This window comes from Eptesicus fuscus, chromosome 7, assembly GCF_027574615.1.
Source record: "Eptesicus fuscus isolate TK198812 chromosome 7, DD_ASM_mEF_20220401, whole genome shotgun sequence".
Lineage (NCBI taxonomy): Eukaryota > Metazoa > Chordata > Mammalia > Chiroptera > Vespertilionidae > Eptesicus > Eptesicus fuscus.
In genome coordinates this window covers 86660243-86687464 of record NC_072479.1, presented here as the reverse complement: position 1 = coordinate 86687464, position 27222 = coordinate 86660243, and the positions used below count along the sequence as shown (strand labels likewise).

General features: G+C 37.7%; 1 protein-coding gene across 1 annotated transcript; it reads right to left on the bottom strand.

Annotated features, from left to right (window-relative positions):
• Positions 1–1851: 1851 nt before the first annotated feature.
• LOC103289123 (scavenger receptor cysteine-rich type 1 protein M130) lies at positions 1852–26934 on the bottom strand. The gene is made up of 17 exons (XM_054719323.1): positions 26809–26934; positions 25360–25446; positions 23993–24316; positions 20644–20964; positions 14915–15235; positions 14092–14412; positions 11854–12168; positions 11442–11756; positions 10977–11069; positions 10580–10894; positions 8544–8864; positions 7512–7820; positions 6905–6937; positions 6586–6693; positions 5304–5396; positions 4343–4395; positions 1852–2055 (listed from the first exon to the last, which is right to left on the bottom strand). Exons 1-16 carry the CDS (start codon positions 26852–26854, stop codon positions 4373–4375), a joined length of 3345 nt encoding a protein of 1114 aa, XP_054575298.1. The 5' UTR covers positions 26855–26934; the 3' UTR covers positions 1852–2055; positions 4343–4372.
• Between the last annotated feature and the right edge of the window lie 288 nt (positions 26935–27222).

The following is a 27222-nucleotide window of genomic DNA, read 5'->3' as shown; positions in this document are numbered from 1 at the left end:
TAAGTGCTCAATAAATTTTGTGGAATTGACAAGAGGTGTGAAAGAAATGGAAAGTCAGACAGATATGTTTCTACAAAATAGTTGCTTTGAAGCCCAAAATGCCAGGAAAGGCTGTATGCAAAATCTGAATACCAAGAAAGAATTAAAAATCAATTTGCATGTAACACTGATGCAAATTGAACAAGTTAATAGACTTGAAGCTTAGTGTTGAATTTGTATAAGTCTTATTACTATAACTCTTATTTGAGTTACTATAACTCTTACTTAGGTGTATATGAAATGTGGATAAGTGATTTTTAGTAAAATATAAACTTTCATTATAATTTATACTAATAAAAGGGTAATATGCTAATTAGGGTGGATGTCCTCCAGACAACCTTCTGGACGTCCTTCCAGACAAAGCCGCAGCAACTGTGGGGGCTGAGGCTCAGGCAGCCATGGGTGACTGCGAAGGGCCCAGGCTTAGGCTGGCAGTGGCAGCAGCAGCAGGGTAATGGGGGCAGCACCTTCCCCTGATCCACCAAATTGCCTCCCGCAGAGGGAGGCCAGACTGTGGCTTAGGCCAGGGGCCGAGACAGAGGCGGTTAGGGGTGATCAGGCCTGCAGGGGAGCAAGTTAGGGTCAATCAGGCTGGCAGTGGAGCAAGTTAGGTTCAATCATGCTAGCAGGGGGGCAAGTTAGGGATGATCAGGCTGGCAGAGGGCAAGGTAGGGGCGATCCGGCTAGCAGGGGGGGGCAAGTTAAGGGCGATCAGGCCAGCAGGGGGGCAAGTTAGGGACAATCAGGCCAGCAGGCAGAGGCAGTTAGGGGTGATCAGGCAGGCAGGCAGGTTAGGAGCCAGCAGTCCCAGATTTGAAAGAGGGATATCTGATTGCCGGTTTACCGAACAACTGGTTGCTATGACATGCACTGACCACCCAGGGGCAGATGCTCAATCCAGGAGCTTCCCCTGGTGGTCAGTGCGCTCCCACAGCCAACCTTCACTGGCTGGCCAATCTCTCATGGTACCTCCCCCATGCTGGCCAGTCCCGATCGGCCTGATCACCAGCCAGGCCGAGGGACCCCACCTGTGCACAAATTCGTGCAATGGGCCTCTAGTAGTTATATAGAAAAGACATAATTTATGCATTTATTTCAGCTTCTGTTTTACCATCCAAAGGAATGAGGAAGTGAGCCATTGAGTCTTTTTTCCCTTACAGTTGTTGCTGTGCATTTTTTGTCCATGACCAGAATTACCGTGACAAAAAGCAATTAAAGAACCAATGAGAATCATGCCTTGCAGAGGTAACCATATATTATTAACAAATCCTTCAATAATCACTAACTTACCCTTTCTAAAAAAATTTTTGTTTTGATTTAATAATAATAATAAAATTATTATTTAACTCAAACTATAAAAATATGCATTATATAAAAACTAGAGGCCCGTTGCATGAAGATTCATGCAATAGGCCTTCCTTCCCCTGGCTGCCGGCACTGGTTTTCCTCCAGCACCCAGGACCCAGGCCTTCGCTCCGGCTGCAGTGGAGAAGCCAAGCCTCTTCAGTCTTCAGTCTTCAGTCTTAAGTCTTTAGTCTTCAGCCTTCAGTCTTCGCTCAGGCTGGAGCCTTCAGTCTTCGCTCCACGCTTGTGTATGCAAATTAACCTGCCATCTTTGTTGTGTTGATTTGCATACTCACTCCTGATTGGCTGGTGGGTGTCACGGAGGTATGGTCAATTTGCATCATTCTCTTTTATTAGTGTAGATAAAAACATTATCAAATAAAAAGACATCACATTATATTTATGCAATTCTAAAAAAGTCATAAAATCCGCTAAGAAATTTAGTCAAGAACAAGAAGTTAAGACAAGTTTAAATCAGCAATATTCATTTTTATTTACCCCCCTGAGAGTCTTATATACAACTTTTAGTAGTCACATTCATCAATTTAATTTTTAAAAATTCAGCAGCAGTCTTTGGAATAGTAGGAGAAAAAGGACTGTATTGTGATCTTCAGTGAACCAGGTGAATTCTTGCTCCATTCAATAGTCCAAGTCTTCAGATATCTTAAAAGGCTGAATTAAAACCATACATAGAAAAATTGTTATATTCCTCTTCACACACACATGCTTGGAAGAATTACATTATTACATTACCACAGACCTTCACTCACTCTTATGGATTACAAAACACAATACTTTCCTGAACAGAAAACTTAAATGCAACAATTTTCAAACTTCAGTGTACATAGGTATTATTTCTATTCCAAAGAACTACAGTGATGTCCAGAAATGCTATTTTTAAAAGCATCCCCACATGATTCTGAAGCAGTTATTTATCAGTTATTTATACTCTTTAAGGAATAAGTAGTTTTAAACATTATTTATTATACCAGAATAATATTCATGTGTTTGACATTATAAATCAAAAGTACATTCATAGTCCTTCTCAGTTTACAATAGTGTTAGAATGTTTACATGTTTCTTTATACGTATACACATATGATTTTATAGGTGGATTTAATTATATTCAATAACATGAGCACATAGATGGAATAATATTATTGCATTTTCATAATGGGTTTTCCTTTTTAGTTTTTCCATATCAGCCACTTCCTGACTGATTGCCATTTACTTTGTTTCCAACGTTTGCTACTACTAACAACACTGCAAAAAATAATCCTTTATATATGTCCTTATATACTAGTGTCTTTATCTGTATGGAAAAAATCCTCAGTGGTAGAATTGTTGGGTCAAAGGATCTGTGAAGCATTTTAAATTTTTTAAAATAGAAGTTTCCATTTCTAAAGACTATCACACTTTTTATTTCCAAAAGCAATGTTAGAAATTACAGTTTTCTTTGTATTCCTACCAGCAATAAACATCGATGCTTTTAAATTTTTGTTGGGCCGATTTATATAAAGTGGCATATCATCATTAGTCATAATTTGAATTACTAGTGAATTTAAGCATTTAAAAATGTCTATTTTTCATTTGAAATTCATCTTTTATGAGTTGTCTTTTCATAGCTTTCCCAATTATCCATTAGATATTGTCTTTGTCATAACAATTGATGATATATATATGTGTGTGTAAAGTTTACATGCATGAATTTACCTTTTTCATGCAATATACAAGTTATAGGTGCTCTATGTGTCTACATATATTAACACTTTACATTTATTTACTTTTAAGAGTTCCAACTTTTATCCTTTGACTCAATCTGTATTTCTTATATGTCATAATATTTCTAAAGAAAACCTCCTTACTTTAGAAAGAATAGAAAATGTACCCACTAAAAAAAAAAAAAAAAAAGAAAAAAAGAAAAGAAAATGTACCCACTAACTCATTTCACCATTTTTTCTTTTTGATGTATAACTTAGCAAATTTCTTGCCTTGTTCATTTTTTCTTGTTATACTTTCCTCATGAAAGCAAATTATAAAATGCAAATCTGATTGTTTCTTGCCCAGCTTAATCTTCCACAGCACCACCTCCCCAAGAGTCACTAAAATAAAATATAAACATGAAATGTAGCAGATAAGACCATTCATTATAGGGCTCTGTGCAGCCTTTTCATCTTAGGTTTTGCATCACTTTGCCTCTCTTCACAGAACCTCTCCATATCCCTACCTATTTCATTAAACAATCTTGTCTTTGTCAATAGTGTCTTTAATTTTTGTACTTTCAGCACTCAGGATACCATTTGTCATCATAAATATGGTCAATGTATGTTTTTGAATGAAAAACTTGTTTCCCAAAAGTGTGCTTCTCTTTTATGCCTCTATAATTTGTACACGCTATGTCCTTTCCCTAAAATGGTCTATTTTTCAGTCATCTCCTGTTTAACTTAAACATTACATCTTCTTCATAATCTCTCCAAACTTTCTATACTCCTATAGTATTGGATACTTACCATAGCATGCATTATACAACCATAAATATGTCTTATTTCTTTCCTGAAATTACCCCCATATATCTTTAAAAGATCTATTCATATTTATTTACCTAGTTTCTCCTTAGCTCCATTATATACCATTGTTATGGCTTAGAATATATAGTTTGTCCCAAAACACTATATACACACTTAACAGCTGATAGTTCAATTGATGTTTCCTTTCAGATTTAACCCATTGGAATGAAAAATGTGTATACATTTTTTGAAAACCCTTATTTGTAACTGAAAGGTGAAGTCATAGTAATAAAAATCTATTATATATCCTCTATATGGATATACATACATAAACATATATACATATATATAAAATATGTGTCTATACATTCTTTCCAGTACCAGAGGAGCTCTCAATTTTCCAGAGGAATGTACTTGTTTAGAATGATGATGAGTAAATTTTCCTCACTCACCTCACTGGGTTATAATTCTCGTTTTCCTTTTCAGTGTATTTCAGAATGGTCCCCTAGGAAGAGATTTGGACATAGAAATTAGTCTAGCAGCATTTAAACCTTCTGACTGATTGCGATTTTCTGAATGGAAGAAAATAATTACTGGGAAATAAATCAGACCTCCCCTCAAATGCCTTAGAAGCTCTTTGAACATTTAAAAACACGATCTACAATTAGGAAGGAAACAAGTGTGATGTAGGGGCATCACATGCCTTAAACATTATGTTCCTGACGTAGTTGCAGCAAATACCAAACCCCTTGTACTGAAGAAGTGTGGCAGGCCCCTGTCAGAAGGTAAGAGCTATTGAGAAGGCAGGCACTGAGCCTTCATGAAGTAAGAGGGTATTGGGATATTTTTTCCCAAACCAGCAGAATTATGCTTCCCAGAGGCAGATTTAGTGCACTGGTGCTAAATAGAAGTCAGAGGACAAAGAAAGAAGCATTATGTGATGGGAAATAAGGCTAGTGCTGTGAATAGTGGTGGCCGCTGCTGGGATAAGATATAGAAAGTCCAAGCTTTTATGATTTTAGAAAAAATATGATAGATATCAAGTTAGAGAAAGGGAAGTAGCAGGAGTTTTAATGGAAGAAACTACAGAAGAGATATATGAAAAGTTAAGCTACTTTTTAGAAGATTAATTTCTGTTTTAATAAAATGAGGTCCAAGTCAGAATATTCCGCTTCATGGTTCTTTGTACCTCTGTCAGAAATATAGACCTCTTAGCCAGAGGTATCCCCATGACTGCAATTTTCATGTTCTCTAAGAATAATTTTCAGTTCATTTCTATCTTCTTCCTTACGTGCATCATAAGTTTCCTATTAATACATGTTGGTGATTTCTTTCCACTGCTATGCAAAGTAGAATGCCTCAGCCTCAATTGCAGCTACTGGTCTGAAACCCTGGGCTTAAAGAACCACACACCTGAGGAGTGCAGCATGTCCAGATCATCTGTTTTCAGGCCAGAATTCATCTCCCGGTATTGAATTTGGTGGATAAAATTCTCTCTTGAAGAAACTGACAACAGATGTCTTAAGTTATAAATCAGCAGAACATAATAAAACTTTCCCTCCCTCTGTGTGCTTTCTCCTAGCAGTGCAAACATACCCAATCTTCATTCATACCCATGTCTTGTTTCCATCCCATTCTACTACCAAGCTAAAGCTATTGCCATTGTAGAACAATCTAGTTTCTTCCCCCCAAGGCAGCCAGAAGCTTTTTCAAATCCATTGGAGCATTTCCTAAAATCTTGCTAAAATCTATCTTCCCTTCATTCTCACTATAAAGTCTTTTTTATCTTTCATCCCAACTATTTAAAAATGCTATCCTTGTCAGTAATGTGATCCTTCAATTCCTCATACATCCTGTTGCCCGGAACTTTCTTAAAAGGCCGATTCACTATTTCACTATTCTACATAATACTCCTTAATACTATTCTTCTTCTTACCATGGAATACAGAACTTCATGATTTTCCCCCCTCTTCTCCAGCCTTATCAGTAGCTTCTCTCCTTGAGCTCAAGTTTTATTCCCCCTCCCCAAACAACAAACGTGGCATCCTTTAAGCTTCTCTACACTTGTACATAGTTTTATCTTCCCCTATAAATGCACCGTACCCAGTTATTTGAACACTTATCTTCAAAATTTATCTTGAACGCCTCCTAGAAGCCTCTGATACTCCCCTTTCCCTTCCAGTTAATTATTCTCTTCTCTGTGGCACTTTTCCCTTATTCATATGAATATATAAGACTACCCTGCAATTTATTTGTTTACAGATATACCTCTTCCATTAGATTTGAAATTCCATGAAGACAAAAAAACACTTGGTTATCCATGTCAGTATCATAAGTTCATAGGCACATTGCTTGACAGAACAGTAAAATCAGTAATAAGTATGTGGCAAAAGCAAATAAATCTTTGGGCCAAAAATAAAGGATTCATGTTTGACTAGATAAGCATATTTATTCTAAACTAGCAATTGTATAATGTCCCAGTTAAATATATAGATGAAGTACAGGACTCATCAAAACAACCTAAGCCCCTTTTCTTTTCTGAAATCTTGTTCCCTCTTTTTGAGAAAATGCTTAAGCATCTTGTAGGCTCATCTTTCTGGCCATTTGATTCTTGAACCTAATATCTTTATATGTTTTTATCCCCAAAATGTTCTTATCCTATAAAACATTGGAAAGACCATAATTTAGCTCAGACCTGCAAGTTGTTGTAGCTGTCTTCCCTTCTGAGATCGCAAGAAGAACACGATGAGACCAATCAACACGATGACCCCCAGGACTCCAAATACAACCGGGAGTGCATTACCTAAGTGCAAGTAAACATCATGAGATGAGAATGTCTTAGCTAAAAGAAGTGGGTCCCTAATTACTATTATCCCTTTCTTAGGTCAGATACAGGATCGTTGAAGTAAGTGTCATATCCTCAGAACTTCTAACCTAAAGTCTCTTAACAAAAGGAATTCTAAATAATGCAGACAGTTGGTCCTATGCTCAGAAACCTCAAGATATATATATACCTTTGGCACTTGATGATTCTTTGACTGCATTGCCTGTAGGAGAAAAAGAGAAGGAGACTCAATTCTAAGAGTAATATATAAAACAAATATTTCTATTTCTGTGTACTTAAAACTTATATAATGTTATTAACTAATGTTACCACAATAAATTTAGTCTTAGAAAAAAAAAATAAGACCTGGTGACTGACTGGGGGAGGTGATAGATCAAAGGGAGAGGAAGAAATTCAAACAAGAGATTTGGATAGGTGGTGATACTACTTCCTGGGTTAAGGAATATCGACTTTTATTGAAAGCAATTAATTTTTTATTTTCTATGTGAGCCTTGAGTGCCTCTCAATCAAGCAAACTACTGCTTCCGACCTAAAAAGATGTTGTTCTTCTCTTTCTCCCCTCTGCACAGGAATGCAGAGGAGTAATATGCTTTCCCTTGGTGAAGGCCGATGTATAACAACAAATATTTTCATCATTTCTTCAGACTGAAACATTAGGGTTCTTTCCCCACTAGATCCCTGTGTTGGCACATCCAGTCTTTACACCATGCACTCGATGGCTCACCCCTTCTTAGCTACCAGAGGTTCCAAGCTTAATCCTGTATCCTGGCACTCACCTGAACATATCACAGCAGCGTCTTCCTTGTGCCCACAGTCACTGTGCCCCCAGGATTTGGCAGGACAATCCCACAGGGAAGACTCATTCCCTTTGCACTTCACTTCACTGAGCCATATGGGTCCAGTCCCCGGACCAAATGCTGCCTCTTTGAGTGCCTTCACAGCTGAGCCACAGCCCAGCTGTCGACACACCACCTGAGCACTGTGAAGGTTCCAGGAGTCATCACACACTGTCCCCCAGGAGCCTTCGTGCCAGACCTCCACACGTCCAGAACAAGTAGTGTTTCCTTCTTGAAGTCTTATCTTGTCTGAAAAATCAGAGACCCCAAGGTCATTTATGAGAAGATAAAAACTCCTCAGAGGTCACAGGGGAAAAGAGATATTTGAAACTGTTTTTAAGATTATTTTAAAACGTTGCTTATTCAATGCACATTTAAGAAAATATATTTTAACAAAATGTATCTCTTATGAAAATACTTGTCCTTTCAGCAAACTATTTCATATTGGACCTAAGAACAGTAGTGTGACTCACCAAATGCCAAATAAATAATGTGAACATTGCATAATGTTAAATTTTCTCAAATATAAAAGAACTTGAGAGATTGCCAGGCACGTAGAATATTTCTTCCAGTTTAATAAGATGGAGAATGGGGAAATATTTTAGGATTGGTCTTTATGACTACTTCTCATTTTATATTAGTACATCAAAATGATATTGAAAGAAAAATTGGAAAGGTAAAGTAGACCATTCAATAGTTAAATACTGAATCACATATTCTCTGCTCCTCATTTGTTCACAGAAAAAGCAATTGGACTTTCAGGAAGACCATGGGCATATAAATATTCTATGAAAAAATGATCTCTGGTCTTGAAAATTTATAGATCAAATGAAATAAAACCAGTTTTATGATCCAGGTAGAATAGATATTAACTAGAGTTTACTCATTCCTACTTAATGAGATCAGAAGATCATAGTGGAGTCACAGAATGGAATTTTTGTATAGGCCAGAATGGAATTTTCAAATACTCACTGGCACATGTGATCCAGGTCTCCTCTGAGGGGCTTGCCAGTCTCTGCTTCCATGGAGATGATGGGCACGCCCATAATGTGTCAGGCCCTTTCGGACACTGAACATTGTCCACCCAGATGTACCTGGACATTGTCTTGGCTGCAGATGCAGGACTGATGGTCCCTTTGTCTGCACAGCCCAGCTGCCTGCATACCACATCCACAGTGGTTGGAGACATGTTACTCTTGCCAATGGTGCCCCATGTTCCATTATAAAAAAGTTCCAGACGTCCTGCACAGGTTTCTCTGCCGGTTTCACTGGTCAGTTTCAGAGACAAGAACTCTGGAGTGAAATACAGAGTGAGTAGTTTCACATCTTCTCTGAAAATTCACAAGCCTCCTTCCCTTTACTCTGATGTGAGAATGACTTCAAAAATTAGCCCTACTTGGTTTGACTCAGTGGATAGAGCATTGGCCTGCAGATCAAAGGGTCCCAGTTGGATGACGATTAAGGGAACGTACGTTGGTTGCAGGCTCCTCCCTGGCCCAGGCCCTGGTCAGGGCTCATGCAGGAGGCAACCAGTTGATGTGTTTCTCTCACATTGAGTTTCTCTCTATCTTTCCTTTCTCTTCCACTCTCTCTAAAAATCAATGGAAAAATATCCTTGGGGGAGGATTAACAACCACAAAAATAACTACACTATATCAATTAGTAGTATTTTTTTTTGTAACTGTGGGGTGATTTAGTAGATTTTAGTAAAATATAGTATTTTTTCTATATCTTCTGCTTTTACAGTCTTGGGTTTTGTACTCAGGGACCTCTCTAGAATGCCACCAATGATTTTAAGTTAACTTCTAGATCTCAATAAAAGGCTCAAATCTTTTATTAATTACACTACAGGCCCGATGCACGAAGATTCATGCAAGAATGGGCCTTCCTTCCCCTGGCTGCTGGCGCTGCCTTCACTCTGGCTGGAGCTGCCTTTTCGCTCAGGCCCGGAGCGACCTTTTCACTTTCCCATGCTGCCCAGAGGCCCGGAGTGGCTGGGGCGGTGTGGAATGCCTGCATCATCGCCATGGCGATGATGCAAGTGTCCCACCCTGGCCCCGGCCACTCAGCGCCTGCATATGCAAATCAACCCACCATCTTTGTTGGGTTAATTTGCATACTCACTCCTGATTGGCTGGTGGGTGTCATGAAGGTACGGTCAATTTGCATCTTACTCTTTTATTAGTGTAGATATTTTGGACTTTCTACCTAAGTTACTGTATTTTATCCTTAAGAATTTTATTTCATTCATTTTTTTGCAACAGTCCTTGACAGTTAAAATTTATTGAGATATTCAGATACTAAACCCAATATTTTGTGTACATTACCTTAAAATGAAATAGTCCCCTTTCTGACACATCACAGTTTTGTTGCATATGTTCTCTACCAAATGTGTGTCATTTAATGTGGTTAATGTCTACTTCACTCCTGGCATATAGAATTTTTCACTTCCCTAAATTACTGATCATAGTACTGTTTTACCCAATATATTACAACTGAGTACATTTTTCTATTTCACAATAGTTTCTGAAGCTTGCCATCTATACAAAATAAGATCAGTGGGTTCTTCTGATAATTTTTGCTCCTATGACAAATAAGTCTTATTTGTCATGAAAAATTACTTGGGCATGATAGTTATCTTTTTCTCTGTAGAATGTAGTACTGATGTATTTCTTCTTGTCCCTTAAATCTACTTTTTTATTAATATAGTGATTATCAAGTGGTGCACTGAATCTTTACTCAATATCCAGCTCTATGTATATTTATAAAATTACTTCTTATTATTAGTTTTGTTGTCATTTTCGTGATATGCAAGCTCATTTCTGAAAATTTCTCCTTCTAACTTTATACTACCTTGCACAGGAGGTAGCACTAATTCATCAAACCTATGCTTCTGGGATCCTGACTCTCACAACAGTTTACTCTGTACTTGTTTTTCAGGGAATTCTTTCACATTAATACCCCCCACTATCCTTTGCCCTACCTCAGTAGTTATGTGCAGAACTTACCTGAGCAGATAGCTCCTGCATCCTCCTTATGTCTGCAATTTTGCCGCCCCCAGCCATGTGAAGGGCACTGCCAAATACGTGCTTCTTTTCCATTACAGTTTACCTCATCCAGCAAGATGGGCCCTGTTCCTTCCCCAAAATAAGCAGAACTAGTGGCATTAATGGCGACCCCACAGCCCAGCTGTCTGCACACCACATGGGCATCGTTCAGGTCCCAGTTGTCATCACAGATGGTGCCCCAGGAGCCCTCATGATAGACCTCTACTCTCCCAGCACAGCGACCACCTCCATTTACTAGGCGAAGTTGACCACTCTCTGGAAAGACAAAGTAAAATATTACTAAAAATGCATTCCTAAGGATTGAGATAGTTTTTATAGATTGATCACTGATTCTCACCTATGCAAGCAACAGCTCTTTCTTCTGAAATGGTAGAGCTTGTTGGGCTCAAAGATGTTGAATTGCACGGGGATAGTGTCTGACTCTGGTTTCCTGCAAATACCAAAATGCTCAGTCGTGCAAGATTCAAAAGGTAGGGTGAGGAAGGGAGGCCAGATGAATGAAGTATTAGATAGATGAGCTGAGAACAAACAGAGCTTTAGAGAGAAAGAAATGGGACAGGTCAACCAGGCAAGGAATTTCTTAGGTGCTTTAAGAAGCACAAGATAACTATTAGGTCAATGAAAATTAAGTTTACACTTTCTCTAAAAAGGTAAATGAGGTTAATATTCCAGTACATTTCTCGTGACCCCTCAGAACGGATCTTTCCCTTTTAAGTTTGTTTTTCATCCCCATAGGTACACCTGCTCTTAAGGGCCAGCACCATGGGAGAGGCTCATCACTGGCTGCCCTCGATCCTCTTACCTGAGCAGATTACAGAGGCCACTTGCTCCGCAGAACATAGTGATGCACCCAGAACAGTTACAGGACAATCTCCCATGTGTTGCTCAGTTCCAGTGCAGTGAAACATGTGCCTCCAGACCTGACCATTTCCTTTCCCAAAATGTGCTCTTTCTGGGGTAGAAAGGGCAATTCCACATTTAAGCTGCTGGCACAAAACGTGGGCATCTTCCATGTCCCAGTGAGAGTTGCAGAGGGATCCCCAGGTCCCTAGAACCTTGAGCTCCACTCTTCCTTCACATGGGGACTTGCCATTCACCAAGCGCATTTCTGTGTATCCTGGAAGGAAACAGGGCTTTAAAAAGTTGTCTGTGATTACCTAGCCCTACTGTCTTCCAAGCAAGGGAACAAACTGAACATGTTCTCCGAGTCTTACTTGAGCAGACTACTCCAATGTCTCTGCTGTGACTGCAAGTCCCATCTGGGCGGGGTGCTACTGGGCAGAGTGAAAGATGGGATTCATGCCCCTCACACTGGAATTCTTCAGCCCAAATCTGTCCGTTTCCTTCTCCAAAGTAAGCTCCCCCAAGGATAGAAACAACTGTGCCACATTGCAATTCCCTGCACAGCACAGTGGCAGATTCCAGAGAGAAGTCAGAGTCACAAACAGAGCCCCATGTGTCGCCATATTTAACTTCAACACGACCAGAGCAGGGAATGTCTCCTCCAACCAGTCTGGGTTCCCTGTGGGCTGAAATATAATATTTCAATGAGAAAGAACATAATTCCAAGATTTTTTTTTTTTTTATCATGGACGTAAGGAAGGGAGTAAAAGCGAGAAAAGGAATCCAGGGTGTTTAGTGATTTTCCACACTCGTTCCTCTTGGCTTCTTTGTCTAGAATTGGGCATAGCAAATTCTAGACCTCCCCATTCCTCATTAGACCAATTCATTTGAGAGAACTCTGAAACTTTGCCTCCTGAAGCCAGCCTTTCTGTATTTTCCTTACATTGTTCATAATATTGGAGACCACATATAATGTGTAGTCACTCTATCTTTTAACCTTGTACTCAGTCCTCCACCTACTGCCATCTGGGGTCTGCCCCAAACTTTTCAAATGGTTTTGGAAAGTTTTTCAATATGCTTCCTGTTTTCAAAATGAACATCAGACCCCATTTTCCCTTTGATATATTGCACTTGATACATGAGATACTTCTTTCTCCTTCTTCCTGCCTGACAGAATCTTTCATGAATTCCTTGACTGAAGGTTCTAGCCTCAACTTTCCCATCTTATCAATGGACATCTTCTCTTAACTGCCAATAAATGTTTTCATTTATACTTTTCTCTTTAAATTTATATTCATAAATGTATCTACTTGGACATCTGTAACTTTGTGTGTTCAAAATTGAATGAGTTATCTATTGACAAGCCCACTGTGTTCTTTTCCCAAATAATGATATCTAGACCAAATTAGAATGACCTGAAATTGAATCACTTCTTTATCCACCATAAATGCAATAATAATGATAGTAGTGAATACTAAGTGAGCGCCTATTATATATGGTATCTTACCAAGTATGTAACAAACATTATTTCATCCTTATAATTGTCTTAGGGGAAAATTATTAATATCATTCCAATTTTACAGATAAGAAAAATGAAACATAGAGAGTTGTAGTAATTTGCTAAGTTCATACAGCGAGTTAGTGAAGACTGGGATTTGAAGTTACGCAGTATATTCCAAAGCCTAGAATCTTGACCCTCACACTACACTGCATGTGTGGAAAGTCACCAGTCTCTGTCAGTTTTCCGGCATATTTCTTCTGGATAATTTTTGATAGTCCTTTGCAATAGCTTCCTAAGTCCTCTTTCTAAAAATTCTATGACACAATCACAAATATATTAATTACATTTCAACTATTTTCACTTTTTTGTCTTTAAGATAATTTAATATTTATTTACTATTTATACAATAATTTAACATTTCAACAAATATTATTAAGCACCTGCAATGTTTTTAGGCATTTGGGTGGGTTTAATATCACAGAGTTCAGTCTATCAGTGAAGACAGATAATACTAACACTACTAATAATTATCATAGCCATTTATTCATCACTTGATGTGTAATTCCTGTGCAGTGGGTGTTTTGTTACCACCATTTTTCTTTTGAGAAAATTGCAGCACAGGGAGCTTTGGTAGACTCCCCAACATCACCCATCTATTAAAATTAAGGAGAAGTGATAAACACTAGTAAGTTAGCATACTTTAAAATACTGTATGATGTTACCTTAAAAGCCTTAATATCGATACCCGATGCCCCACCCTAAAGATGCTTGGGCATAGCATGGTTTTTCATGCTTTTGTTCATCTGCATAAAGTTTTCTCTCTACTTAAAACACATTTTTCCTACCTCACATCAAACTACTTAAGAAATTGATTGAATGTCTTATCTGAGCAGCTCTGGCCGGTATGCTCAGTGGTTAGAACATCGGCCTGTAAACCAAAGGGTTGTGGGTTTGCTTCCCGGCCCCCAGTCAGGACGCTTGCAGGAGGCAACCAATCAATGTGTCTCACATCAATGTTTCTTTCTCTCTCCTCCTCCCTCCCTTCCACTCTCTCTCAATGAAAAAAATATCCTCGGGGTGAGGATTGAAAAAAAAAAAAAAGTCTTACCTGAGCAGGTAACTTTGGCTTCTTCATAGTGATCACAGGTAAGTCCACCCCACTGCCAATTCTTGCAGTCCCAAATAGAAGTTTCATTTCCTATACAGCTCATTAAAAACAGCCACATGTTTGTTGGCTTAATTTTGGAATAACTTTGATAGGATACTTTGAGTGCAGATCCACATCCCAGCTGTCTGCAAACCACATTAGCTTCTTTCAGGCCCCAGTTTCTGTCACACACTTTCCCTACTAGTTTCTGAATTTCCACCTCCACTGTCCCAGCACAGCGACTGCCTCCTCCTTTAAGCCTCAGTTCCAGATCTGATCCATCTGCAAAAGGAACATAAATTTAGGTTATAGGTACATGTGCAAGTTCACTCCCAAAGGATTTTTTAAAAATCTTGCTCCTTTCCAGATACTGAGGCACTCGAAATTAAGGCTTACCCATCTTAGGGCTTTTCTCACAGCCAGCATATATCATAAGTTTGCTTAGAAACAGGATGATAGTTTCAAGGGTTAATAAAAACTGTCAATGGCAGAAAAATACGGACAAGACAGATACTTTAAAAATATTTAGAATTTGTATTATTTTCTGTTCCAGAACTCCAGGTAGATTTAGAACTCAATAGCAGTCAGAATAATTACTACGGAAAATTGCACCAGACAACCCTTCAAACTAGTCAACAAAAGAAAATGTTAAAAATTTATCACAACTGTAAAAGAATTACCAACAAAGAAATAATTAGATATTTCTATCTCTCAAACCTATTCTTACTCCTAAAGAATACAGGTCCTTCCTTCTCTGTTTTTTTGTTTGTTTGTTTTAACTTACCAGAACATATGACACCAGCATCTTCATGATGATTGCAGTAATGCTTTCCCCATTCATGGTGTCTGCACTGCCAAATAGCAGATTCATGTCCCTGGCAGGCAACGCTGTCAAGCCAAATGTGTCCAGTTCCCTCACTGGCGTTAACTCGACCAATGCCTGTGATGGCAGTTGGGCATTCAAGCTGCTTACATGCCACAGCGGCATCAGTACTATCCCAGCCATCATCACACACTGTCCCCCATTCTCCTTGGAATTTCACTTCTAATCTTCCTGAACATTTAGTGACTCCATCAACCACTCTCAGGCTCAGATCTGCTCCATCTGTAAGAAGGACACAAAACAAGTCAGTGATAAAGAAACAGTAAGAGACTTCCGGTCGACATGGTGGAGTAGGTAAACTCAGTGCTCACTTCCTCCCACAACCACATAAAAATTACAACTAAATTAGAGAACAACCATCATTGAGAAATACCTGAAGACTAGCTGAACAGAAGTCCTATAACTAAGGATATAAAGAAGAAGCCCGTGAAGACTGGTAAGAGGAGTGGAGACGTGGGATGGGCAGGTACCACATTCACAGTACGGCAAGTAAGAATCCAGTGGGGTATTTTGGCAGCAGAGGTACCCTGAGGAACAAAGGGTCCCAGCCCCACTCTGTGCTCCCCCCATCAATGCTGGGAGGAGGAGTCCCCTTAACATCTGGCTGTGAAAACCAGTGGGTATTGTGTCCAAGAAAGATAATGAGCTGCTAGAGACAGAGGCACTGCAGGTCATAGAGGGCCTGTGCACAGACTCACTTGTTCAAAATCTCAGTCACACACAATCTCACTCCAAGCTCCAGGACAGGGGATGCATCTTGGAAAGTTCCAGGGACCTATGGGGAGAAACTAAATCAACTAACTTTGGGGTGAGAGCTGGAGTGACAGGGTTTGGGGCAACTCTGTCTGGGAATGGATATTCCTTTGTTGAACTCTCTTCCCACCCTGCCAGTCAGATGTAGGTGGGCACCAAATCTGTGCTCTCCATTAATCTGGCTAACACCATTCTGTGCCCTGGTGGTTCCCTGAGACCCTGCCCCACTCAACTCGCTCCTCTGGCCTGAGCCTCTTTTAGTGGCTCCTCCATACAAGTGGCCTGCCTTGGCTCCCACTGCAGACTTTCCCTCAATCTCTAAAACCCCAAACAAGCAGCAGCTTGCCTCAGTTTGCTAAGTGGCCCCAACCCCCGCACAAGTGGTGACTGGTCTCAACTTGCATTGTAACTCCCGTCAGGTGGCCCCAAGCCTGGCATAAGTGGTGGCCAGTCTGGGCCTATAATGTAGCCTCAACTAAGGGGACACAGGCTTGGCACAAGTGACAACTGGTTTCAGTTTGCAGCATAGCTTCTTCTAAGCACCTCTGAGCCCAACACAAGTGGTAACCAAGGAACAGATCACTTGTAGGTTCTACCAAGAGGTCCTAAGAGAGGCACAGGTGGAAGATGACCTTGGCATACATAGGAGTCTCAACCAAAAGGGTCTAGAAGTAACACACCCACTGTTTTTACAATAATAAAAACAAAAGTAGTGACACTCAAACATACACACACATATTAAAGGAGTAAAAAAATAAAAAAGTTGACAAAAACAAAAACATGGAGGGGTGAATAAAAATGGTAGTGATTTTAGAATGTGTTTGAACTTAAGTAACAACTTAAAATAGACTGCTACAAACATTGCTTAATATATGTGAAGCAAATGACAAATCAAAACCCCCAAATCTATGAGAAATGTATAAAAAAATAAAGAGACAGGAATCCAAACATAACACTATAGAAAGTCATCAACATAAAAGAGAGGTGAACAAGAAACTGAGAACTATAAAAACAATCAGAAAACCATTAATAAAATGTCAATACTTACATACTTATATATAATTATTTTAAATGTGTATGGACTAAAAGACATAGGGTGGATGAGTGAATAAGAAAACAAGACCCATACATATGCTGTCTACAAGAGACCAACTTTAGATTGAAAGACAGACAACATACACTGAAAGTAAAGGGATGGAAAAAGATATTTCATGCAAATGAAAATGAATAAAAACAAAACAAAACACTGGGATAGCAATACTTATATCAGACCAAATAGACTTTAAAACAAAGGCTATGACAACAAAGAAGGGCATTTCAAAATGGTAATGGAATCAATCCAACAAGAGGATAATATCTCTTGTAAATATCTCTGCATCCAATGTAGGAGCACCTAAATATGCAAAGCAAATATTGGCAGACATAAAGGGAGGGATCTACACTAATACAATATTAGTAGAGGATTTAACACCACTCTGACATCAATAGATAGATCTTCCAGACAGAAAATCAACAAGAAAACAAAGGCCTTATATGACATATTAGACCAGATGGTACATTTCCTCCCAAAGCAGCAGAATATATTCCAAGTGCACATGCAACATTATTCAGAATAGACCATGTTAGGTTACAAAACAAGTCTCAATAAATTTAAGAATATTGAAGTCATATCAAGCATCTTCTCCAACCACAAGGGTATGAAACTAGAAATCAATTACAAGAAGAAAACTAAAAGGACATACAAACATGTGAAGCTAAAAAAAAGCATCCAAATTGAAAAGATGCTCAACATCATTAATCGTTCGGGAAATGTAAATCAAAACCATGATGAGATATCACCTCATACCTGTCAGAATGGCTAATACACAAACCAATGTTGGAGAGGATGTGGGGAGAAGGGAACCCTTGTGCATTGTTGGTGGGATTGTACAACCACTAAAAATTAACTACCATATGACCCAGCAATTTCACTTCTAGCTATTTACCCAAAGAAATCCAAAACAGTAATTTGAAAAGATATATGCACCCCTATGTTCATTGCAACATTATTTACAGTAGCCAAGGTGTGGAAGAAACTTTGGAATCCATCGATTAGATGAATACATAAATAAGATATTGTACATATGTACAGTGGACTATTACTCAGCAATAAAAAAGAATGAAATCTTACCATTTGCAACAACATGGGTGGTCTTATAGATATATTTAAATTAAATAAGTCATACATAGAAAGACAAATATCATATTATTTCACTTATATGTGGAATCTAAAAAACAAACAACAAAACAGAAACAAACTCATCGATATAGAGAACAAATTGATAATTGTCAGGATGAGTTTGGGGGCTAGTTGACAAAGCTAAAAAGGATTAAGAAGTGCACATTGGAAGTTATAAAAACAGTCACAGGAATATATAATACAACATAAGGAATATAGTCAATAATATTGTAATAGCTATGTAGGGTGGCAGACTGATTACGGTGATTACTTCATATGTTGTTTAAATGTCTAACCACTACAATGTACACCTGAAACTAACATAATATTGTGTGTCTGTAATTCAAAAATAAATTTAAAAAAGAAACAAAATATTAAGGGGACTGTAAATAGCTGTATCTGAAATGAGTTCAGGAAAAAAGAAGATATAGAGATAAAGAAAACAATGATATACTTTGATTGAACATTCCTAAAGATGACCTGAAACTAACACAAAATAATATTGAATATAAATTGTATTTTAAAAATAAATAAAATAAAATAAAATAACACATGAATGCACATAACGTAAGTGTTAAGAAAAACAAAACAAAAAATTATTAAAGACAGATGGAGTGGATTGGGTAAGAAGACAGGACTTTTCAGTATAGAGAGCATGCACTATAACTCCATAACAGGAGTTCCAGGAGCTAAATTTTATCTAGTGATATGCTTTTTGACCACCAGAGTTTTTGTTGAAAGTGTTTGGTTGTTATCGTTTTATAAATATGCATTTGCATGTGTTTAGATTAGTGGTTCCCAACGTGGGGCACACGTCCCTCAGGGGGGCAATTTGAAAATGAGTTATTAACAGTGAATTTTTGTATTTCTTATGGTTCTAGGGGCCTCATATACAGTATATAAATTTATATTGTGACCTACTTATGTATTTCAGTTCTCTGTTATATGTTTTGAAACTTTGTTTACTATTTTTTCAGATCACTGCATATTATTATTATTATTATTATTTTTAACAATTTCTTCCTCGGTACTTCAACTGTCCTTTTGTTCCTTTACTTTTCTCTTTCATGAATGCCATGTTCTTTGGAAGCTTGTTTAGACCAAATTAATGTCCTTTTAGGCTTCCTCCATGTGAATAGGAGTTCACTTTTTGAATAATAAGAATTATATAAAACGGGGCCGGGGAGGTGGGGAGAGGCATCAGGATTTTAGAGATGCTTAGGTGGGGCATGGCCAAAAGGAGGTTGGGAACCACTGGTTTAGATGATACCCACACACTGTAGTTTGCCTCAACACTCAACACTCACTTTTGCCTCTGGTTACATTACCTATCCACACTACCTAGTTAATATCTGCCGGGCCCTTTTGTGACCAGTTCCTTAGTTTAAAAGTAAAGCAAAGCAAAGAGAAAAAGAACTTAACCTTCATTGTTTTCACCTTCTCCCCATCAATATTCCTCAAAGAACAGAACTTGATTCTGAGTAATCTCCTATAATAAATAAGTTGGGTTTTTCCTCTGGCAGTTTTAGTTTTTGTTGCCACAACACTGTTTACTATGACTCCTCAGCATGTATAAAACAGTGAGAAAAAATGTGCTGATTGGGGACATTTTGATAGGTAAAAGAAAATGGAAGGTAAAGATAGTGTTTGTTCCACTCCTCCCCCAATCCCTTTCATTTTCTTCAGCTAACAAAATCCATATTTTATGTAGAAATTCAATTCTTTGTGGTTCAGACTATAGAGGGTCTGCTGTTCAACAAGAAAAAAAGAAAAGAAGCCAATTCAAGAAATAAAAAGAGTCAGAACCCTGATCGCATTGCTTAAGTGCTTGAATTCAGTCATGTACTTCCTGAAATTTCCAGTTTTCTGAGTCAGTGTTTTCTTATTTAAAAATAAGTTTGAATTGAATTTCCTTCATCCCCTCCCCCCCTCACCCCCAAATAGCTGGTAAATACAGAGATATTTTTACTCTAACTATATTTTCCTAAATGTTCCTTGGGGTTCACGACATACTAGATCTTCTTCAAACTAAGAACTCAAGTGAAAAAGGGAGAATGTCATCCCTGCATATAAAAATCCACTGCCCTTCCCCTGATCAAGTATGGAACATGAAAGTCCGTAGACAGACTCAGTACCTGCTCATCCTATTCATACCAGAGTAATAGCATAAATGAGATTTTAATAGGAAATCAACAATTTTGTTTAATCACTTGATTCTGTAAATTTAAAATAATAGTTTGGGAAGGGGTGGGTTAGTGTGGCTAAAGAGGGGACTTTTGTAGTTAGAGAATGATAAGAAGGATGGGGGTGGTGATTTGATTTTAAACTCATACAGAAAGCAAAATTTGCTAGTTAAGCCATTTCTTCTTTTTCTTTCTTGCTTTTTTTTTTTTTTTTGGATTGAACTATTGCTTAAACAACTCCTTCAGTCCTCATTACTTGAATCTCAATTTCACTATTTATCCTCCCTCCTAATCTATCTTAAATTCAGTTACCGTAAAAACTCCACAAGTATTAGAACTGGAATCTGAAATTAGGTAAAAATAAAGCGACATGCAGTAAGAGTTCAGACTTTTAAGGTTCTTACCCATGCCACCCTTTTTTCCCTTTTCTTTTTTGTCCTCTCTTGAGAACAGAACAAACCCAGATCAGTCCTTACCTAAGCAAATCACTCCAGCATCTTCAGCATGATCACAATTATGCTTTCCCCATCCTTGGTGCTTGCAGTGCCAGAGAGCTGACTCATTTCCATGGCATACAAGATCATCAAACCAGATTGGTCCAGAACCTTCTCCAAAATTAGCTGAACCAGAGAAACTGACAGCACTTCCACATTCAAGTTGTTTACAAACCACAGAAGCCTGATCTATGTTGAAGTTGTCATCACACACTGTTCCCCACTGTCCTTGGAATTTGACTTCTATTCTTCCTGAGCACCTGTGTCCTCCATTCATCAGCCGCATCTCCAAATCGGACCCATCTAGAATGGAGAAGAGACCAGAGTTCAAAGTGATATTCATTCAGAAGTAATTTTAGAAAATAAGATTCCTCAGGACACTTAGGACTTCATGCTTTCTTTAAAATAGTGCCTCATTTTGAATGCTGCCCATCTTCACATATTGGAATATTTAATCTTTTAAAAACAAACTAAAAATGAGGACTTTTATCTATATCTACTTACCAAGAAAAATGTTTTACAGATCAAATTTATTTTCTGTTTTATTTTGTTTCCTTCTTTTACTAGAACAGAGTAAATATTCTTTTATGTAGAAATAGATAAAATTGAGTCTCAAAGTATTTATTTTTCAAAAAACTAGAAAAAAAATAAAATTGGTCTTACAGCAAAATAGTTAAAATGACTAACTGGTAATTTGTTGAACATTTAAAATCTTTATTTTAATATTTCTTTATTATAAACAATTCAGAGCATGAATAATGAGCTTTAGTTGAACTTGAAATTAGAAAATAGGAAAAAACAAAAAAATAAAATGCATAATAGTTTTCAAGAACACACTGTTTGTATGCCAAATTATTAAATACTAGAGGCCCAGTACATGAAATTCGTGCACAACTAGGGTCCCTAGTGGCTGCCAGCTACTGGCTGGGGCCTCCCTTCCTGAGGTTGGCCTGCTGGCCCTGCTCCCTGGTTGAACTCCCAGTCAAGGGGACAATTTGCATATTAGACTTTAATTATATAGGATTGAGGGGAAAATTAATTAAAATAATTCATTTCTTACCAATTTCCTGTTTAAACCAAAAGTGGATTTTTGTTTTGTTTTGTTTTGTTTTTCATCCCCAAAGCGTCTGATACCACTTTCAGGGGAAAAAACCAAACAGTTCTTTTATTAAGAAAATGTTCTCTATTAAGAAAAATCTACTTTCCATTAGATTGTCTATGAGGACAAAATACCCAAGAAAAGGAAATTTAAGATAAAATTTTGGGAAACATGAAGGACAAAAATTATTTGTTTTTGAACAAAATGTTTAGGAACCACTTTTGAAAAAAATCAATTCAATTTTAAAAGCTCTAAACTCCAGGCAAAGACTTACACTTAACAAGATTTTAAAATTATGAACAATTAATAATAATAGCTCACAATCAAACTATGCATATGCGGTTCCAAGTGTATCAGCTATGTTCTCTTCTTTAGTCTTCACAACTTTAATCATCATGTGCTATTACCACCATCCCTACTTTACAGATAAGCAAACTAAGTTTAAAGAATTAGCACAGAATCAAACACCTAGGATGTGGGAGGGAAAAAGCAGTGTGGCACCAGAGTCCATTCTCCTTACTGTTATGCTATATTTACCCTGTGCATGTGATAATAATAAAAATTACCCAAGAGGCAAAGCCCTGAGGATAGAGCACTAATCAGGGTGGAGAATTTCAGAAATGCAGACTCTGAAACTAGTAAATTGAGTGGCTATGCATTCCTATTGGAGCATTAGATGTGTAAAATTGTAAAAACAAGTTTAAATAATTCCATCCTGAGGCATAAAAAAAAAAAAAAAGAGAGAGAGAAAAGAAAAAGAAAACAAGAGTTAAAAGTACTACCTGCTCTTTCTTAGCTTAAAAACTCAACTTTAGAGACAGCAATAATTATGATGAGAGTTTGGCAAGATTTATTATGACTTTTAACTTTGCTGTAGATATTTGATGTACATGGTACTATTGGTTTTTGCTGAATAATGATTAACAAAAAAGACAAGAAGGAGGAGGAAGAGGAGAGGAGGGAAGAGGAAGTGATGGAAGAGGAATGGGGAGAATGGGAGGGGGGAGAAAGAAAAGAGGACTGAGTTATCAAGGTAATGAGAAGCAGTGAGCCATGAACTAACTTAATTATTTTAATTTTCAAAAATATTTTTGTTGATTTTAGAGAGAGAGGAAGGGAGAGGGAATAGAGAGATAGAAACATCAATGAACTGCCTCCCGCATTCCCCTACTGGGGATCAAACCCGGCATGTGCCCTGACTGGGAATCGAACCAGTGACCTCTTGGTTCATGGGTTGACCCTCAACCACTGAGCCACACTGGCTGGTGCTAACTTTTGGTTTTTAACACCTATTACATACCATACTGTATCAATAACTTTTTAATGTATTCTGCCATCGAGTCCCCAGGAACTGAAGTTCAGAAAGATGTAAAACTTGCTCAAAATAATAGTATTAATGAGGGGCTGAGTTGGAATTTAGTCCAGCTTTTTTCTAGATACTAGTCGGTGTTGCTCCCATTACCCCACATTGCCTGGGTGAAGGGAAATTCGTTCTTTCTAAAATCAGTCCTATGGAGCAGATGGTCTCTAAGAAAGAGGCTGGGAGCTGAGAGGGCTGCGTAAAGGCCAGTGAAGTAAGTGAGCAAGGAGAAATGAGAAGCCCAGGAATCTGACACTGGGTCATAAACTTGACCTTAGGACTCGTCAGCAGGAAGGTCTGACACATGATTTTCTGAGTTATTGTAAGGTCAACTGAGATAAAACTTCTTAAATGTTTTATAAATGAAGACCATCACATAAATAAAATGAATAACATTGTATACGGGGAAAAACAGTTATACGTTGTGATAAATTCTTCCTCCATAAAGAAGGATTAGCGCTAAGACTATTTATTTATTGATTCAGTCAGTTGATTACCTGTTAGTGGACAAAAAGGTAATAATTTCTGGGTCAGTGTATGAAAGCATCATGCCACTGAGAAAGGGGACAAGGAATTACCTTAGATATGATTTTTTAAAATGTAGAAATAGGAGGTTATAGTAGGAATATGAATATAAACTTGAAGCCAGTCACTTCCTCATTGATAGAAGTAGTCAGAATCTCTTTTGATTTATTTTTTAATATGGGCATTGTCATGTGTTTTTCTGGCCTTTTAGCAATGGATTCGGTAATTTTATACGCGGATTTGATTACTTACAAAAAAAACGAGCTTCTTTTTGTTTTTAAACCATCTACCTATTTCCTCCCCCACAAAGCATTTCAGGTCCAGAGTTTGCCGTATGCAGGTCTTACCTGAGCAGGTTACTCCAGCATCCTGTTGGTGAGTGCAGTTACTATGTTTTCCCCATCCATCATGTTTGCAGTTCCAGATAGCTGATTCATTGCCTCGACAGGAAACGTGATCCATCCAAATGCGTCCAGAGCCCCCACTGGAATTAGTCCATCCCGTGGCTTTGATGAAAGTTGGGCATCCTAACTGCTTACAAATCACAGAGACCTCGTCCATGTCCCAGCCGTTATTACACACGGTTCCCCACTCCTCCTGGACTTTCACCTCCACTCTCCCAGAGCACTTGTTTTCACCATCCGCTAGTCTCAGCTCCTTATCTGTTCCTCCTGTAACAATGGATAAAGGCAGCAATTGGTCAAGATCCAAAGAGCAAGTAGAAAATTATTATGCTTTAGATTACCTACTTATTTTCCAAATCCAGGTCTGAGAAACATTCCTGGACCTATCTATCCATGGTACAATAGGAAAATGCAATTTCATAGGAATTCAAATACAAATATTGGTGTCACAGGCTTCAAATTGAACAAGGGCATAAATCAGTAAAGCTAACTAACACAATACGATGTAATATCTTTCCTTTATGGGTGATATTCTTTATAATGTCAATTTATATAATCTTCATGGAGAGTTTACTGTTTAAATAAGATAGTACAAAATTTTAAAGGGATGAGCTACATAAGTTTCTCCAACATCCCAAGATCAAGAGAAAGAAGGCTGATGGTGAGGAAGAAAAGACCAGTTACAAGGAATTTTACACCTATTTCATATATATGTGAAATACTATACATTTAAAAAATACTAGTTGAAATCTGACAGAAATGTATTTATTTAAATGGAAGTTGAGATGGAGATACTTTTCTATTATCTTCTATTATAAAATTAATCTCCTCTTCCTTACACTCCTTCCAAGTGTTGCAGCTACTACCTCATGATTATTTTAGCTAACACAGAAACCCATGGTGTATACATTTTGCCTCCATCAATACAGTTTTAAATAAGTTTTGGCATTTGAATTTATTAAAGTGCTCCAACATATTTTTATTCCAATAAATCTGAGGTGTCTCCTCTGCATTATTCCTGCCCCCCCCCTTTTTTTTAGCTAGACGTTATTTCAAATCTTTAAGTAAAATGTATTTTTTTTTCCTGTGAGAGTTTATTTTATTTTATTTTTTTGGAGGGGGGAACTGTGTTATTATTTTGTTGATTTTTTTGCTAGGTTCTTATTTTGTGCATTTAATAGCTGATCCTTTGAAAACATGAAGTATGTTTTCAGATGCTATTCGGTCTTCAGGAGAATTTTTTGCTTTTTAATGATGTTTTTTTTGTCAGAGTGGGCTAAGGCAGCAAGTAGATTTGACAAAGTACTCACCAAGAGAACCAGTGATCAAACAGGCACTAAGAACTGAAACCACAGCAATAATGAAGGGACTCAAGTGGACAAAACATCTTCTAAAGTCTGAGAAAAAAAAGAAAGAGGGCAAAAGTATAGTCTTCCCTCAAAGAGACTTTGGAGAAGGCAGATGGCTTCAGAGGTTTGAGATTAACAAAGAAGGTCACACCGAGACAGGAAACTTTTCATTCTAAATGGCAAGACAGACAGAAAAAGAAAAAAAAAATCATACCCAGGATCATATAGTCTCAGTGAAATTGCTTTGAAAATGTTCATGTTTATAGGCAACCTAGGGGAAAATTGGGGGTGGAAACATAATAGCAAGAGCAGCCTTAAAACCTGGAAAATTGAAAAGGCATTAATGAAATTTAGAAGTGGGCAATTCTCCCTGAAGGCACAGAGCACTATTCAACTAATGTTTCCCTCTCCAAGCCTACCTGATCCACATTGTTAGACGGTAAGTTCCATGAGGACATAGATTATTTCTATCAGGTTCACCATATTTTCACTGGTACCCAGCACGGTGCCTGCTAAATAGTAGCCGAACAATACATGGATGGAATAAAGTAACAATGTTTATATTGGAAAAACCAAAATACTGGGTCTTATCTCCAGATGTAGCATAAAATGATCTTTAAAGCTGTTAGCACTGTCATTTCTTCTTTCTACATTAACCTAAAACTAATTTAAAAGTAAAAATGCTGTTCTAACCATACAGGAGTACTTAGTGATAAGCCACTGCACTTTGCATGTACGATTTGTGCTTTCATGTGACATGTTATGCTTCAATAAAAAAATTTAAAAAGTAAAAATTCAAAGTGAGTTTAACACATCCATTTAAATCATAAACTAGATTTCAATATTAAGGGTACTATTCTAAATTTCTTCTAGGTAATCAACTTTCAATTAACATCCATTCCTACATGTTCTATCTTCTCTAACAATTATTGTCATCATACTTGATGCAGTTCAGTTAATTTCAGTTCTTTACTTAATTTCGCCTCAGCAATTTTTCAAAACTGATGGCAAATCGAATCCTTATTGCATGTCTTCAATTTAGGATCTGCCCTAACTGGTTTGGCTCAGTGGATGGAGCGTTGGCCTGTGGACCGAAGGGTCCCAGGTTCGATTCTGGTCAAGGGCATGTACCTTGGTTGTGGGTACATCCCCAGTAGGAGGTGTGCAGGAGGCAGCTGATCAATGTTTCTCTCTCATTGATGTTTCTAACTTTCTATCCCTCCCCCTTCCTCTCTGTAAAAAACCAATAAAATATATTAAAAAAAATTTAGGATTCCTGGCAAACAAGTGGTGCCTTACGCCCTTTTCCAATTCCTTATACCAATCACTATTAAATCAGACCCATTGAATATTAGAATAATGTTATACTCCATGAAAGAAAAACATGTAGAATAAATAAGAAGCTTTTACCAGGAGATGCAGAGCTTTCATGTGGCACCATTCTGAGTTTGTCCATTCCAGCCTTATGATTTCTAAATCTTCTCGTATTATTCCCTAGAAATGTTCTCCTAAAGAGGAAGACCACTAAGAATTCTAAAATTCATCTCACTTCCACAAAAACACAGAAGGCTGCATAATGGAGGTGGAGTCAGCCCAAAAAGGGAAATCATTAAAAGGGTGAGGGGTGGAGTCAACCATTAAAAGCTGTTAGCAGGAAAGAAGAAGTCAAAGGGGTGGTGGTGGTTGGGGGGGGGGGGGGAGGGTACATCTGTATTACTTTCATCAATAAAGATACATTTTAAAAAGTAAAAAAATAAAATATAATGGGCATGTCCCTCCCCCCCCCCCACAAAAAACAATAAAAGTCCTTTTATACTCATGTTT

Coding starts and splice junctions, on each gene's coding strand:
- LOC103289123 (XM_054719323.1), bottom strand. CDS start 26,854: ATGGACAAACTCAGAATGGTGCCACATGAAAGCTCTGCATCTCCTG. Junction 12,169..14,091: donor AGCCAAAGTTACCTGCTCAG/GTAAGACTTTTT, acceptor ATTATATTTCAG/CCCACAGGGAACCCAGACTG. Junction 10,895..10,976: donor AAGAGCTGTTGCTTGCATAG/GTGAGAATCAGT, acceptor TTGTCTTTCCAG/AGAGTGGTCAACTTCGCCTA.